This window comes from Rhinoderma darwinii, chromosome 10 (assembly GCF_050947455.1).
Source record: "Rhinoderma darwinii isolate aRhiDar2 chromosome 10, aRhiDar2.hap1, whole genome shotgun sequence".
NCBI lineage: Eukaryota > Metazoa > Chordata > Amphibia > Anura > Rhinodermatidae > Rhinoderma > Rhinoderma darwinii.
Window position 1 is genome coordinate 64,628,356 of NC_134696.1, and position 18,263 is coordinate 64,646,618.

General features: G+C 41.2%; 1 protein-coding gene across 1 annotated transcript in view; it reads left to right on the top strand.

Moving 5' to 3' along the window:
* LOC142662102 (uncharacterized) overlaps nucleotides 1-16,168 on the top strand; it is a 58,673-nt gene extending 42,505 nt beyond the window's left edge. The window contains exon 2 of the mRNA XM_075840013.1: nucleotides 10,312-16,168. Coding sequence (XP_075696128.1) covers nucleotides 10,466-12,400 — 1,935 coding nt within the window. The 5' untranslated portion in view covers nucleotides 10,312-10,465 and the 3' untranslated portion in view covers nucleotides 12,401-16,168. The remainder of the gene's footprint in view (nucleotides 1-10,311) is intronic.
* Nucleotides 16,169-18,263: the final 2,095 nt, after the last annotated feature.

An 18,263-nucleotide genomic window follows, 5' to 3' on the forward strand; every position in this document is an offset into this window, starting at 1 on the left:
GGCACCATGTCCGGTTTGAAGAGGTCTTGTGATGCCAAAACATAGGAAACGCCCCAAAAAAGATCCCCATTTTGAAAACTACACCCCACAAGGAATTAATCTAGGGGTGTAGGGAGCATTTTGAACCCACAGGTGTTTCATAGATATTATTAGAGTTGGGCAGTGAAAATAAAAATAAAAAATTTCCCAATTAGATGTAGCTTTAGCTCAATTTTTCATTTTCTCAACAAATAAAAGAAAAAGCACCCAAACATTTGTAAAGCAGTTTCTCCTGAGTACGGCAATGCCCCATATGTGGTCATAAACTGCTGTTTGGGCACACGGCAGAGCTCGGAAGGAAAGGAGTACCATTTGGCATTTGGAGTTCAAATTTTGCTGTGTTGGTTTCTAGGTGCTATGTCGCATTTGCAAAGCCCCTGCGGGAACAAAACCGTGGAAACCCCCCAGAATTGACCCCATTCTGGAAACTACACTCCTCAAGGTATTTACCTAGGGTTGTGGTGAGCGTGTTAACCCCACAGGTGTTTTCATGTTGCAGAGTGAAAATGGGATTTTTTTTTTCTGTAGATATGCAAATATGTGGTGCCCAGCTTGTGCCACCATAACAAGACCGCTATCTAAATATTATGCTGTGTTTCTCTGTTCTAGAAACGCCCTACATGTGGCCCTAATCTTTTGCCTGGGCGATCGACGGGGCTCAGGAGTGAAAGAGTACAATGCGAAATTGAGCCCTAATTTGGCGACTTACAAAGTATTGGTTCACAATTGCAGAGGCTCGGATGTGAAATAAGAGACCCCTATGAAGTGACCGCATTTTTTAAATTACACCACTCAAGGCGTTTATTAGGGGTGTAGTGAGCATTTTCACCCCACAGGTTTTTCCCATAAATGATTGCGCTGCGGATGGTGCAGAGTAAAAATAGAAATTTTTCCCAAATATGCCATTTCAGTGGCAAATATGTTGTGCCCAGCTTGTGCCACTGGAGACACACCACAAAAATTGTTAAAAGGGTTCTCTGGGGTATGGTGGTGCCATATATGTGGAAGTAAACTGCTGTTTGAGCACGCTGTTAGGTTCAGAAGGGAGGGAGCGTCATTTGGCTTTTGGAGCGCAGATTTTGCTTGGTAGTAGTTCTGTTTGGAGTTTTACTGGTATTTTAGTTTATAATGTGGGGGTACATGTAAGCTGGGCAGAGTACATCAGGGATGTGGTCAGGTGGTATAATAATCCATAGTTGTCTTACGCTGTGAAGCAATCCTTAATGCACAGGCCAGTGTCTCACTGATAAATGTCCTTTCTTATCCCCTTTTACTACACACTCCGCACCTTTGCTTTCCCAGCAAAATTTCCCAAACTGCATTGTCCTGGTATAAAACGGGCACCCTCGCTTCCAGCAGATATCTTTGGGCCCTCCCCTTCCTGGTTCCCTAATTTTAGTGCCTTGATAAATCGACCTCTTGAAACAGAAGAAATGTTCCCCACGGGCAGCACAACTGCATATTTTTTGTTTCCTGACTTATTGGAGCCTTAACTTATTTTATTTTTTCATAGATGTAGTGGTATGAGGGCTGTTTTTTTGCGGGATGAGCAGTATTTAATATTGGTACCATTTTGGGGTACATGCGACTTTTTGATCACTTTTTATATTTTTATTTTTTGGTAGGCCAGGTCACCAAAAAACGGCAATTCTGATATAGTTTTTTTTTTTCATTTTATTTTATATAGTGTTCACCACGCATTATAAATGACACGCTAACTTTATTCTGGGGGTCAATACGATTCTGGCTATACTAAATTTATAGAATTTGTTTGTTTTTTTTTTATATATATGTCTTACCACTTTTTGCACTATAACATTACTTTTGTAAATAATTTTTTCTGTCGCCATGTTGTAAGAGCTAAAACTTTTTCATCGACGGAGCTATATAAGTTTTTGGCGAGACGCGCTACAGTTTTTATTAGTACCATTTTTGGAAACATGCGACTTATTTTTTTTATCCCTTATTTACATTTTTGGAAGACAAGGTGACAAAACAGCAACTCCCTTTTTTTTTTTTTTTTTTTACGGCGTTCACCGCGCATCGCAAATAACATAATATTTATATAGTTCAGGTCGTTACGGACGTGGCGATACCAAACATGTATGGTTTATTTTTTTTCAATAATAAATGACTTGATAAGGGAAAAAGTGTCTCTTGTGTTTTATTACTTGAAATTTGTATTTTATTTTTTACGACTTTTTTTATTTGTACTTTTTTTTTTACTCCCACTAGGGATTTTGAAGGTCCAACTGTTTGATGTTCTAATACATTGCACTACCTATGTAGTGCAATGTATTAGAACTGTCAGTTCTTCACTGACAGCAAGCCGATCAGGCTCCACCTCTAGGCTGGGCCTAATTGGCTTTCGGTACTGGCAGACAGGAGGCAATTGTTAGGCCTCCTGTTGCCATAGTAGCAGTCGGCAGCACTGCCATCTTGCTACAAACCACTAAGATGCAGCGATCTCTTTCTACATAAATTAGTACAGTTATCTTGCTGGTTGCCTATGGGTTACCATGGCAGCTGGGCCCCAAAAAGGCACCCATGCCTGCCATCGGTAAAAAGCCTATTAGGCTAGGCCAGAGGCATGGACTAATAGCTTGCCTGGCAGTTTTACACTGACGGTATAACAAAGCATTATTGCCTAGGTTAGTGGTCGCCAGTCAGTGGCTCGCAACCCCCTGCAGTGTGGCTCGCCATAGTTGTGACCATATACTCTTGCTACAATATGACATCCACATTAAAGGGGTTTTCCACGATCGGACAACTGATGACCTATCCACCGGATAGGTCATCCGTATATAATCGGTGCGGGTCCGACACCTGGAAGTTTTGAACGATATGCAGTAGTTGGAGCCGGAAACAGACTGCATAGCGGCCGTTCTGCAAAACTGCAGCTCTGCTCCTATTCACTTGAATAGGAGCAGTATATTACAGGAGCCATCTGCTTCCAGGCATGGACGTCCTGTGCCCGGAGGCAGCCAGGGCAGCTGATCGGTGCAGGGTCCGGGTTTCAGACCCGCACCGATCATATACTGATGACCTATCTGGTGGATAGGTCGTCCGTTTTCCAATCGTGGAAAGCCCCTTTAACATTATTACAGACTTATCCTATCCCCTGAAAAGTGCCAATTTGGGTGGTGGAATACCAGTGTGTTAAATTTCAAACTGAAACCTTTACCTACAAATAATCATATTTTTTACTTAAATGCGGCTTAGAAGATATAAAAGGTTGGGGACCGCTGGCCTAAGTACTCCAAAGCATTGTACAAGCAATCAAAAGAATGCAGCATCTAGTCTCTTAGTGTAAAAAAGGGGAATTAAGATAAATAAAATGTAATAAAATTAAAAAGCACCCTTTACAACTTTTTAAAAAAAAATCAAATAAAAAGATATATGGTATTGCCACAATCGTAACAACCTGTAGAAAAAGATTACACTTTATTTAACCCCCTCCCGCAATTTCACGTACAGTTACGTGATGGGACATGGTGTTTTCCCGCAATTCCACGTAACTGTGCGTGAAGGAGATGGAGCTGACTCAGGAGCTGAGCCAGCGACATCACCGCCGGGTGACAGCTGTATGTTACAGAAGCTGAGCCGGCGTCATCAGCAGTGGGTGTCCGCTGTATGTTACAGCGGACACCCCGATCTATCGGCAGGAACCGGAGCTAGCTCCGATTCCTGCGATTAACCCCTTCAATGCAGCGATTCAATGCAATCGCTGCATCAAAGTGGTTTGTTTGAAATCGGCAGCCCTACCATGCGATGGCAAGGCTGGCGACTGTTACTATGGCAACAGGATGCCTAACAATGGCTTCCTATCTACCATTATGGAAGCCGATTATTGTTTTTGTTTTTTTTTACCCCATTATTATACCACCTGACTATGCCCCTGATGTACTCTGCCCAGTTTACATGTACCCCCACATTATAAACGGAAACACCAGTAAGACTCCAAACAAAACTACCACAAGCAAAATCCACGCTCCAAAAGCCAAATGGTGCTACCTCCCTTCTGAACCCTACAGTGTGCCCAAACAGCAGTTTACTTCCACATATATGGCATTGCCATACCCGGGAGAACCTTTTTAACAATTTTTGGGGTGTGTCTCTCCAGTGGCACAAGCTGGGCGCCGCATATTGGCATATCTATGGGAAAAAAAATCCCATTTTCACTCTGCAACATCGAGTGCACACCAATTTCTGCCAATCACCTGTGGGGTTAATATGCACACTACACCCCTAGTTGAATAGCTTGAGGGGTGTAGTTTCCAAAATGGTGTCACTTCTGGGGAGGATCCACTGTTTTGGTCCCACAGGGACTTTGCAAATGCGACATAGCGCCCAGAAACCAATCCAGCAAAATCTGTACTCCAAAAGCCAAATGGCGCTCCTTCCCTTCTGAGCTCTACTCTGTGCCCAAACAGCAGTTTCTGACCACATATGTGGTATTGCCGTACACAGTAGAAGTTGTTTTACAAATGTTGGGGTTCTTTTATAACTTTATTTGTTGAGAAAATGAAAAATTTTGAGCTAAAGCTACGTCTTATTGGAAAAAAAGGATTTTTTTTTATCTTCACTGCCCAATTCTAATAAAATCTATGAAACCCCTGTGGGTTCAAAATGCTCACTACACCCCTAGATGGATTCTTCAAGGGGTGTAGTTTCCTAAATGGAGTCACCTTTTGTTGGTGTTTTCACTGTTTTGGTCCCTTAGGGGCTTTGCAAATGCGATGTGGTCTCCGCAAACCATTCCTGCTAAATTTGAGCTCCAAAAGCCAAATGGCGCTCTTTCCCTTCTAAGCCCTGCTGTGTGTCCAAACAGCCTTTTATGACCACATGCGGGGTATTGCTTTCCTAAGTAGTGGTGCATTTTCTCCTTTTAGTCCTTGTGGAAATTAGAAAAAATTAGCTAAATCTACATTTTCTTTGAAAGAATGTAGATTTTCATTTTCATGGCCTACTTCCAATAATTTCTGCAAAAAACCTGCTTGGTCAAAATGCTCACTATACCCATAGATAATTTCCTCAAGGGGTATAGTTTCTAAAATGGGGTCACCTTTGGGGGATTTCCACTGTTTACGCGCCACAAGAGCCTTTCAGACCCGACATGGTGCCTAAAATATTTTCTAATAAAAAGGAGGCCCCAAAATCCTCTAGGTGTTCCTTTGCTTCTGAGGCCTGTGCTTCAGTCAATAAATGCACTAGGGCCACATGTGGGGAATTTCTAAACTGCAGAATCTGGGCAATAGATATTGAGTTGTGTTTCTCTGGTAAAACTTTGTGTTACAAAAAAAAATTAGATGAAATATGAATTTCTGCAAAAAAATAAATAAATTTGAAAATGTCACATCTACTTTGCCTTAATTCCTGTGAAACATCTAAAGGGTTAAGAAACTTTCTAAATGCTGTTTTGAATACTTTAAGGGGTGAAGTTTTTAAAATGGGGTGACTTATCGAGGGTTTCTAATATATAAAGCACTAAAATCCACTTCACAACTGAACTGGTCCCTGTAAAAATAGCCTTTTGAAATTTTCTGGAAAATGTGAGAAATTGCTGCTAAAGTTCTAAGCCTTGTGATGTCATAGAAAAATAAAAGGATGTTCTAAAAACAATGCCAATCTAAAGTAGACATGTGGGTGATGTTAATTAGCAACAATTTTGTGTGGTATTACTATCTGTCTTACAAGCAGATACATATAAATGTAGAAAAATGCTAATTTTTCGCAAAATTTTGGTGTTTTTCACAATTAAATACTTAATGTATCGAGCAAATTTTGCCAGTAACAAAGTCCAATGTGTCACAAGAAAACAATCTCAGAATCGCTTGGATAGGTAAAAGCATTCCGAAGTTATTACCACATAAAGTGAAACATGTCAGATTTGAAAAAATTGGGTGTGTCCTGAAGGCCAAAACAGGCTGTGTCCTTAAAGAGGCTCTGTCACCAGATTTTGCAACCCCTATCTGCTATTGCAGCAGATCGGCGCTGCAATGTAGATTACAGTAACGTTTTTATTTAAAAAAAACGAGCATTTTTGGCCAAGTTATGACCGTTTTCGTATTTATGCAAATGAGGCTTGCAAAAGTACAACTGGGCGTGTTGAAAAGTAAAAGTCCAAGTGGGCGTGTATTATGTGCGTACATCGGGGCGTGTTTACTACTTTTACTAGCTGGGCGTTGTGTATAGAAGTGTCATCCATTTCTCTTCACAACGCCCAGCTTCTGGCAGTGCAGCACTGTGACGTCACTCACAGGTCCTGCATCGTGTCGGCACCAGAGGCTACAGATGATTCTGCAGCAGCATCGGCGTTTGCAGGTAAGTCGATGTAGCTACTTACCTGCAAATGCTGATGCTGCTGCAGAATCAAGTGTAGCCTCTGGTGCCGACACGATGCAGGACCTGTGAGTGACGTCACAGTGCTGCACTGCCAGAAGCTGGGCGTTGTGAAGAGAAGTGGATGATACTTCTATACACAACGCCCAGCTAATAATAGTAGTAAAAACGCCCCGATGTACACACATAATACACGCCCAGTTGTACTTTTACTTTTCAACACGCCCAGTTGTACTTTTGCAAGCCTCATTTGCATAAATACGAAAATGGTCATAACTTGGCCAAAAATGCTCGTTTTAAAAAAATAAAAACGTTACTGTAATCTACATTGCAGCGCCGATCTGCTGCAATAGCAGATAGGGGCTGCAAAATCTGGTGACAGAGCCTCTTTAAAGGACCAGTGTTTTCTTAAACGTTTTTTTTTTTTTATTTGTGTGTTTTAATTATTTTTTTATTTTTTCACTTTTTCTTGTCCATGGGGGCTGCCATTTTTTTTCCATCTTTGTATGTGTCGATTAACGACACATACAGACATGGAATACGGCACATACAGTCCCATAGTGAATGCGAACGGGGCCCGTTCCATCCACTATGCTGTACGCCGTCTGTGTGGGAACGGCGCATGCGCCGCTCCCACACAGTCCAAATACAACTGTGCGACGTCCGGCGCCATTTTCTTGTGGACCGGAAGTCGCGGCCGGACAGTAAGATTACTGCTTCCGGTCGCGGCTTCCGGACTTGTGCACTTGGAGCGGAGGTAGCAGACGGACCGGAGGGATCGGCGGCGGCAGGAGCAGGTAAGTTAGGTCTGTGTATGTACGTGTTTTACTGTGTGTTTACTACTGTATGTTAACCTACTACACTGTGTGTTAGCTCAAAAAATGGCGACACAGTGTAGGAGGTTTGACCGTTCAATCCCCTCGTTTCTCCCGGCACTAGCCAGGATAAAGGAGGGGGGATTCTGAGAGCTCACTAGAGCGAGTGAGTTTTCTCAAATTTTGCAGCATAAAGCAATGTGGTTGCTTTACCACATGCAATGCTGCAATTTTGGGAATTGCTCCATCTAGTGACCAGCGCTGGGAAATATTATAAATTAGAATCTAATTTATAATATTTCCTGACTCGTGAAAAAATAAAAAAAAATTAGAACAATGTTTAATCACCTATACACTGTTTAGCGACACATTCCCTTTAAAGAGGCTCTGTCACCAGATTATCAAATCCCTATCTCCTATTGAATGTGATCGGCGCTGCAATGTAGATAACAGCAAACTTTTTTTTTTTATTTATTTTTTTAAAAACTACTTTTTGCCCAAGTTATGAGCAATTTTATATTTATGCAAATGAGCTTTTCAATGGACAACTGGGTGTGTTTTCTCGTATTTCCAACTGGGCGTGTATTGTGTTTTTACCAACTGGGCGTGTATTGTGTTTTTACCAACTGGGCGTTGTGAATAGAAGTGTATGACGCTGACAAATCAGCATCATACACTTCTCATCGTTCCCACCCAGCTTCTTTCACTGCAGAAATACAGCGTGACGTCACCCACAGGTCCTTCAACCTTGTCGTCGGACAAAGAAGATACTTCGGCTCCAGGCATTCAGAAGGTTAATATGCTCGTCTCTAGGGAGTTTGCTATGCTTATCCATGCCATACCATGCCATATCAATAGAAAAGCAAACGGAAACCATAACTTACATTTGCATTACCATTAATTTCAATGGTAATACTTCCGTTGCAAATGGTTTCCGTTCGGCAAGGTTTCCATATTTTTTTCATGGAAACAATAGCGCAGTCGACCAGAAAACGTACCATATTTTTCGGACTATAAGACGCAGTTTTTAGCAAGAATAAATCCTGCTAAAAAGTCCCTGCCTCTTATAGTCGGCAGTCAATGGACCTGGCAGCGCCGGGCCCCCTGACCGCTTCTTACTTAACCCTTTCCCGACCCATGATGTGACGGCACATCATGGAGTGGGGAGGGGATGATGTTTGGAGCGGAGAGGGCTCACGCGCTCCATATACTGCAGGTGTCAGCTGTGTTTTACAGCTGCCGCGCTGCTCTAACGGGCAGGAGCAGCGATGGCGCTGTTCCTGGCCGTTTAGTTAAATGCTGCGGTCAATAGCAACCGCGGCATTTACAGGGGTCTTCCCATGAAGGAAATTTGACATATCCACAGGGTATGTCATAAATTTCAGATAGATGCGGGTCCCACCAGTTCCGGAACTCAATAGCTACGGAAACAGCTTGATCATGTACGCTGTTTTCGTGGCTACTGAGTTTCCGAAACTCATCCATGTATTGTACCAGCGATCTAATGATCGCTGGTTCAAGTCCCCTAGGGGAACTAATAAAATATGTAATCGTAAAAAAAAAAGTAAATTTTCAGGAGTGTAAAGTAATGTTAAAAGTAAAAAAAAAAAAAAAAAATGCTAGATGGGCTGGTGTCTGCAGTGGGCTGCTCTCCCCTTCATCCCTGACAGGCTTCTGTAGCTTCTCCCCCTCCACTATGACCTGTCTCTGCATGCTACACGCTCAGTCACTCAGCCAATGCAGCTCTCTCTCTTCTCTCTGGGTGGTACCTGTTTACCACAGATAGCTTCTGCTCCTCTTAATCTAAGTTGGTATGGGACTGAAGTCTTGATTTTTTTTTTTTTTTTAGAAAGTTGTGATGTCCGGAGGGGTGTGGATTAATCGCAAAGTGTACAGGGCTCCCTTGACTCGAGGGCAAGGTGTTTTTTTTTTTTTTTTTTGCAGCTTGTAGGTGTTCTTTCAGGGTTTACCAATTAGAAAATGAGGCCGGGTAAGATTGACCACTGCATTACACATCAGTGTGTCTCTGGTGTGTGCATAGCGCTTATGCGACGTGTGCTGTCTCAGTGGCACGCCTGCTGCATGTGTCCTATGTGTGTGTGTGCAGTGTGTGAGTGATATGTAAATGACGCTTGTGGGTTCTATGTGTAAGTGGTGCATGGGTCCTGGTCATGGGTGGCACAGGTCCAGCATGTGTACAGTGTTGTGAGTGACACATTCTCTATATATATATATATATAATGTGTGAAATCTATATTCTGTTTTGTTGGTATTGAAGTGGGGGATAGAACTATTCCAGTACTGTCTGTTTGCCCCTGCCCTGCATTGACCGCACAAAGGAGGAGTGTGCTATACCTGCAGAAACCAGAGATGGTCATATGCATCAGTTTGAAATCCGTCCCTACCTCTGCCAAGCTACTGATCAATTCTGTAGTCTGCCCTCCTGCACAGCCTGCCGTGTGACCATACGTCCGCCCTAGGAAATGCGAGTCTTCTGTTCTGCTCCACTGTGTATTTATTTATTTATTGCTATGCTGGTACTTGTTGTTCCTCGTTGCTCCACTATGTATTTATTACTAGGTCATTCTGTGAATTAAGGTGCTTCAGTTCTTGACTACGTATTTATTCATTACTAGGTTATGCTGGGACTTCTAGTACCTTAGTGTTCCAGTATTCGTAATTACTGTTTCCAGAACTCCCATTCACTTCTGTGGAAGTTACAGAAACAGCATAGCTCAGCGAGTGTCTGTTCCCGGAATTACTGCCCACCTTTTCGCTGATTCTCTGCTGGGATACAGCAGCCAGCAACCTCCTCAGCAGAAGGGACAGGGTCGGGGGACACCAGTTCGGGAGATAGATGCAGGTTCCACCTCTGGTACCTGCACCTATCAGACATTTATGTCCTATCCTGTTGATGGGCCAGAAATGTCAAAGATGGGAATGCTCCTTTGAAGATAGGGTGCCAGGGCTGAATATAACCATTTATCCTGAATATCATATGTAAAGTAACTGAGTGGACACTCGTCTTGACAACGCTGATATACCAGATATAAGTCGCAAATCACTGACCAGAAAATATATTTTAATATTTTTTTTTTTTTGTCGTCTTGTTTAGGTGGAAAGGACACAAGGACTGGAGCATGACAAAAAAAAAATCTCTTACCTGCTCAGCTTGCATTGTTCAGCGCCACAGAGAATGAAGACTATAAGTTAAAATTCGAACATACGGAAGTTGTGCAAAATAATTACATGTAGCTAGCTGCAACGTAATGATGAGTACATCCATACAAAGCCTTCATGATGGGATGGCAATGAAGTTGGGAAACTTTCACAAGTCCGAAGTTCCCCATCATTCAACAGCCACAGTCAAAAGGGAGCGTGATGATGATGAAAGTTCTCAGGAAGAACCGATCTCTAGGAAGGAACTCAAATGTGGCATCTGTTCTGAAAAATGTAATTATGTCTCCGAGCTGATGTTTCATGAACACATGCATAATGGCAGTGATTGTTTTGAATGTCATGTCTGTGGTCATCCATTTCCGGATAGTTCACACTTGAAAGACCATTATAATGTACACACAAATGAACGTCCTTATAAATGTGAACTATGTGCCAAATCCTTCACCCAGTCTTCCTCTTTATTAATCCACAAACGCACTCATACCATAGAAAAAACATATAAGTGTCATATATGTGGAACACTGTTTAAAGATGCTTCAAATTTTATAAAACATAAACGCCTTCATAGTCAGTCAGATGATCTAACAAATCAAGAACAGGTAAGCGGTACATTACTGTCTGAAAAGCCATATGGATGTTCATATTGTGAAAAAGCCTTTAAACGCACTTCAGATTTGAAAGACCACGAGCGAGTTCACACTGGAGAACGGCCGTACCGCTGCAGAATATGCGACAAATGTTTCACTCAGTCTTCAGTATTGACGGGACATATGCGAATTCACACTGGGGAGAAGCCATTTCATTGCAACGTCTGTGGTAAAACATTTAACAATTCTTCAAATTTTAAAAAGCACCAGCGGACGCATTCAGTGCAAGATATAATTGCAAAAGTGGAAATGGATGATATCTCTCATTCAATAAAGCCTCTTCAAAGTAAAAATAGCATGGGCTACCCACCAAATGGCATGGGTGCATTTTTTAACAAAAAGGATATAGGTAAAATGGTGCTAAATGAAGAAGATTTTACATTCATATCCGATAAGAAAGCCCCTGAAGAAAGTGAAAAATTAAGTACAAATGAACTTTCCTCTTCACAAATGACAAGTAGCTTTAAACCTTTTAAAATAACGGATATCAAGGCAAAACAAATTCCCTTTCAGACGGAAGTAGACCTGGCATCAGAGTGCTCCATCTTAAATGGTAAAACTGCTTTTGAAGTTGACGCAGAGGGGAACGTAAAACCAAAGTTATCGAGGTCTCCCACGTTTGAATGTAGCAATACTACATCATCGAAAGCTGAAAACATCAGCTATCATACTAAAGAAGCACCAGACGTATATGTGGAAATATCTGATACTACTGATGATGAATGTGGTGATGATGATGATGATATCAGTCTTGCCAAATGTTCATTTCAATACCAGATTAAAGCTCCTAATACTAAAGCGGAAATAAATCTGAAGGAGATGCAATCGCCAAATGAGAAAATAACCCATGCTGAGAATTTGGTACAATGTGACCATGAAAACTGCCAAGAAAATATTGACCGTGATTTACCGTGCAGTGTTTCAGACGTAGCAGACCAGGAAGAGCTGCTGTTAGAAAGAACTATGGCGTGTTGGGACTCTCGCATAAATAACTCTGACCAAGATGGGTGTCAAATTTTTGAAATGGAAACAAAACCCTACATTTGTTTTGTGTGCGCTAAACGTTTTAAAAGGGCTACAGACTTAAAAGAGCATTTGAGGGTTCACACGGGTGAAAGACCTTTTGTCTGCCAAGTTTGTGGCAAAGGATTCACCCAGTCGTCCGCTCTCTCTAGTCACCAACGTATCCACACTGGTGAAAAGCCTTTTCAGTGTGATGTGTGTTACAAAAGATTTAATAATTCTTCTAACTTTTCTAAACATAAGCGGGTGCACACTGGAGAGCGACCTCACAATTGCCCACTTTGCGGAAAGAGCTTTCAGGAAAAGCGCAGGGTTAAGAGACATTTGAAAGCTGTTCACCATGTACTGGAGTGAGGCATTCAGTTTACATACTTATATATGATAATGTGTAACTTAGAAATGTTGCATTATGGACTGCTGTTAGTTACTTAGCAGTTATTTGAAATGTAGCTTTAAACCCGTACACTAAATGTGGATTTGACAAAAAAAAATATTTTTTAGCTCCGATATCCCATTAAATTTCTAAAAAATTTTGACCGTTTTCTGTAGATTCTCTAGTGCAAAACCATAGTGCGGTCTCTTTTTGTATAGGTCTTCCATTTCATCAGAAGATAACATTTCTTTTTTTTTACTAGAACTAGACAAGTTAATATAAGTATATGCATCAACCTCATGGATTAACACTGTAGGATTTTAGGTTGGACTTGAAGGACCTGTGTCTTTTTTTTTTTTTTTTCCAATCTTTTCAACTATGATACTAGGATATAGGCCCAATGGATCTTAAAATGATAGTTTGGCAATTTCAGCAAAATTATAGTAAGTAGATGGCATTGATCAGCTAATTTTGGGGCTGAAAAGATATTTTACTTCTAACGGCTTATAATGAAAAATATCTCCAGTCTTTTTCTTTAAAAGTCTATTTGAAGCGATTTTGTAAATGTTTATTTTTGTCCCCACGTACTCAATAGTATACTATATTTTTATTTAAAGCAGAAAAACCATAGGCCACAAATAAAAAGCTGCAGGATTAGAGCCTGAATGCGCTACTGATGGTTCATGTCAATACCTCAAGCCTTTGCTCTTGCCTTATTCAACTTGTCATTTGGACTTTAGTGTAGATTTAAATTACGATCTACATCTTCTGTGCATATGTCTACACACATATTGTGCATTATTAAAGGGAATGTGTTGCTAGAAATTTTTTATTTTTTTTAGTTACACAATTATTAAGTGATTACACATTGTTTTTTAATTTTTTAAATTTTTTCACAAGTCAGGAAATATTATAAATTTAGATTCTAATTTATAACCTTTCCATGTGCTGGTCACTAGAGGGAGCAATTCCCAAAATTGCAGCATTGGCAATGTGGTAAAGCAACCTCGTTGCTTTATGCTGCAAATTTGGGGTAGACACACTCGTTCTAGTGTCCTCACACAATCCCCCCCCTCCCTTATTTTGGCTAGTGCCAGGAGAAGGAGGGGGTTGAATCTTCAAACCTTCTACACTGTGTGCCGCCATTTTCTGAGCGACTGCACAGTGTAGGAGGATTAGATACAGTGCTAATCAGACCGTACAACACGAACATACACAAACGTAAAACACACTTTACATACACAAACATAACTTACCTGCTGCTGCCTCCGCTCCTATATCTTGCGTCTTCGCTTCCTTGAACATATGGCCGGAAGTCGTTATCTGACTGTCCGGCAGCGGCTTCTGGTCCACATGAAAATGGCGCCGGATTTTGCTCTGCTAACGAGCTTCGTTTTGGTCTGTGTGGGTGCGGCGCATGCGCCGTTCCCACACAGATGGCGTACGCTGCAGTGAATGGAACGGCTCCCGTTCGCATTCTCTATGGGGATGTATGTGCCGTATTCCATCTCTGTATGTGTCGTTACAGAGATGAAAAAAAAAATGGCAGCCCCCATAGAGAAGTAGAAGTACAACACGAATGCAAATAAATAAAATTTATTTTAATATCATACTAAAAGCAATATTATATAAAAAAATGTTTTTCGTGACACCTTCCCTTTAAAGCCGGTGAGCTAATGTGCCGATACAAGTTGGGTAAATGTAGACTGGACCCCCGCCTAATATGTATGGTGGTGTCACGACTCTCCCCTGATGGCAGATGTAGAGTGGGAAATAAGGATATATTGGATTTCCAAATTCAGATTCTTTGTTCTCACGGGAGATAAGCAGCCAGCAAAGGTGTCTGGCCACAGCTTATCCCATCCCCCCATTGCGTAGACATACACGCTTAGTCGAGCATGCATGCGTAAAGGGGTGTCTGGAGAAATAGCTGTCGGCCGAACGCTCGCTCTGCCAACAGCTCTTCCTTCTGACACCACTTGCGGCTATCTGAGGTGTATACCCACCTTTTGGGCAGTAGCAAAACAATGGTTTTACTTTAAAGCTATTGTGGCATTTTTCTAATTCAAAAAGTGCCTACCAATATGGCTGCACATTTTGTTGTCACATTAACAAAAATAGTTGTCACAGCTAAATAGAGATCACCATGTTCGTAACCGTACCTTTTTACGCGCTCCAATCATGTGCAAGATTTAACTAATTACGTTGCAACTTGTAAATACGCATACATGACCACTTTAGATAGTCGAAATCGTGATCACAGATCTTCAGTTTTACTACGATGTGAAGTAACTAGTAACCACGGAACACTACAAAAAAGCAAATTGGAGCTTGCGGTCCAAAGAAAAAGTCCAAAAATTTTTCCAGGCAAAAGCAAAAGAGGTCCTTCACTCACACTCTATTAATACACTGCAAAACTATCCACCGTGGGGATAGTCCTCCCCTCAACTCCAGCCTGTAGTAAAGGAGTTGGTGATCTTACTCCAGCAGTGCAGAAAAAAGTTTTTCAGGCCAAACCTCCTTCCAGTGTTTACTCAGTTCAGGTAAAAAAAAAGCAACGGAGTCTCCCCGAATGCTTCCGCTCCACACTAGCCTCTCACGCCAACAAAGTCTAAAATGGCCCAAACCTAGCGTAACTCCACCACTTTAGATGAACCGTTAAAACAAGGGGTTTTTAATTATACTCCCAAATGTGAATAAAAACAGCGCTTTTTTCATATCCATCCAAGCAGCACAGCTCACATGGACCAGTCGTCATGCGGCCGGCCCCGCTGTACGCTATGTACAGCGATTACATAGCTTACAGCGGGACCGGTCACGTGATAACGAGTGGCGTCGTCATGAAGATAGACTGTACCACTAGACTTCTGGTCCCCCGGCAGCGCTGATTCTGAGATTTTCACAGCGCTGCCGGGGGTATGTATATTAGCGAGTGTACTCACATACTCAGTGAGTACAGTGCTAATAATTTTCCGCACCACATAACCTCTCTAAACATGCAGATTTAGCAAACTTTTGTTGTCACTAACTTCTGATTGACACATGGCTACTTTATTTTTAAGCCTCTAACATTGATGGGCACAAGGGTTCTCATTAGTATATCTTAGCTAAAGTGAACCTAAGTGTTTAAGCAAATTTGTAGTAAAATATAGGTTCTGCCTGTCGGTAATAAATTAGAACGTATTATTGCTGCATTACAAGGATATTCCTGCCAAAGACATTTTTTACAGGGCGTGCCATACATTTCTTCTAGGTGGGGTTCTTACCTATTGGAGAGCAGGGGTCCTATGACCAGTTTTGCAAACTAAGATAGCAGTCAAATAGGAGGAAAAAAATTAGCAGAACTTTCTCCAACAATAAACATTGTGGATATGCTAATACTGTAGTTAAATTACACTTCATTAAATATTCTTTCTAAATCTCTCATTTTGGGGATATTGAAAAGCCCATATCCATAACAAGCTGGAAAATGTGACAATGTAACCTCATGCTACTTGTTCTTTTCTTTGCCTAATTAAGTTGTATCCCTGCCATTTCTTAACGTTGCTATAATTTGTAATGTTCTATTGTTATGTGACATCTTGTTCAATGTAGATAGTAATGTTTTGTTAACAGTATTAACATTTCTGAAACCTCTTTCCAAAACTAAATGGAGTTTATCTACACATGTCAGAATATTTACTAACCTGCCATGACCATGTATACACGGTTTGGGTCTCATTAAAGAAAACAGTCATTTAAAATAGCAATCAACTGTCATTACTGTATTGCAGCATGTAAACATTTTTTAGTTTGAAAGTTCAAATATTTTAGGGCACTCCATTAACCCCTTCAGGGCTGCACTTGTTTTGGCCCCTCGGACTAAGCCGATTTTTTTTTTATTTATTTTTTTATTTTTTTTAATTTATTTTTTTCCTTTGCCAAATCTGATGTGTCCCTTATATGTGGTAATAACTTTGGAATGCTTTTACTTCTCCAAGCGATTCTGAGACTTTATCGTGACATATTGTACTTTGTTAGTGGAAAAATTTGGTCAATAAAGTCAGTATTTATTTGTGAAAAACCACCAAAATTTGGAGAAAATTAGCAAAAAATTTGCCTCTTTCCAAATTTACATTTGTCTGCTTGTAAAATAGATACGAATACCACACAAAATAGTCACTAGTGAACATATCCCATATGTCTACTTTATGTTTGCATCCTTTTTTGAACATCCTTTTATTTTTCTAGGATGTTACAAGGCTTAGAACTTTAGCAGCAATTTCTCAAATTTTCAAGAAAATTTCAAAAGGCTATTTTTTTTTAGGGACCAGTTCAGTTCTGAAGTGGCTTTGAGGGCCTTATATATTACACTCCATAAAACACCCCATTTTAAAAACTGCAGTCCTCAAAGTATTCAAAACAGCATTCGGAAAGTTTCTTAACCCTTTTTAGGTGTTTCACAGGAATTAAAGCAAAGTAGAGGTCAAATGTACAAATTTAATATTTTTTGTGCCAAAATTAATTTGTAATAAATTTTTTCTATAACAAAGTTTTATCAGAGAAACGCAACTCAATATTTATTGCCCAGAGTCTGCAGTTAATATCCCACATGTGGTCCTAGTGTGGACTGAAGCAAAGAAGCACCTAGTGGATTTTGGGGCATCCCTTTTTTTTTTTTTTAGAAAATATTTTAGGTACAGTGTCCGGTTTGAAGAGATCTTGTGGAACCAAAACATTGGAAACCCCCCCAAAAGTAACCCTGTTTTGGAAATTACACCCTCAAGGAATTTATCTAGGGGTATAGTTAGCATCTTGACCACACAGGTCTTTTGCTGTATTTATTGGAGTTGGGCCTCATGCACACGGACGTATTTTAGTCCTCCCGTAAATACGGGTCCTTGGTCACACGTATTCGACCCGTATTGCACCAGTATTTACGGACCCGTGCCCGTAAATACGGGTCCGGTGTCACCAGTATTCCACCCGTATTTACTGGCACGTTTTCGCTGCAAAATTGCACTGCACTAATCGGCAGCCCTTCTCTCTATCAGTGCAGGATAGAGAGAAGGGACAGCCCTTTCCGCAGTAAAAGTAAAAGCAATTCATACTTACCCGGCCATTGTCTTGGTGACGCTTTCGACATCCAGCCCGACCTCCCTGGATGACGCGGCAGTCCTTGTGACCGCTGCAGCCTGTGATTGGCTGCAGCGGTCACATGGGCTGAAACGTCATCACAGGAGGCTGGACTGGAGGAAGAAGCAGGGAGTTCTGGGCAAGTATGAACGTTCCTTTTTTTTTTTTTTTTTTACTAGTTGATCTATATTGTGATCGGTAGTTTCTGTCCAGGGTGCTGAAAGTTACTGCCGATTTTGTTTAATCCTGGACAGTGACTATTCACGGACGTCTCCTAGCAACGCTTCCGTAATTACGGGTGCACACACGGTCACCCGTAATTACGGGAGCCCCATAGACCTTCTATGGGCCTACCCGTGCCGTAATTACGGCCTGAAATAGGACATGTTCTATATTTTTCAACGGCACGGGCACCTTCCTGTAGGCATACGGGGAGGTACCCGTGGCCAATAGAAGTCCATGGGCCCGTAAAAACGTGCCGTAATTACGTGCGTTTTTTAACGTTCGTGTGCATGGGGCCTTAGTCTGTGAAAATGAAAATCCTACTTTTTTTTTCTAAAAAAAAAAGAATAAAAAGAATTTGTAAAGCAATTTCTCCCGATTACGGCAATACCCCATATGTGGTAATAAACTACTGTTTGGACCAATGGCAAGGCTCAGAAGGAAAAGCGCTATTTTGGCTTTTGGAGCTGAAATTTTGCTGGAATCGTTTTTGGGTGTAATGTCACG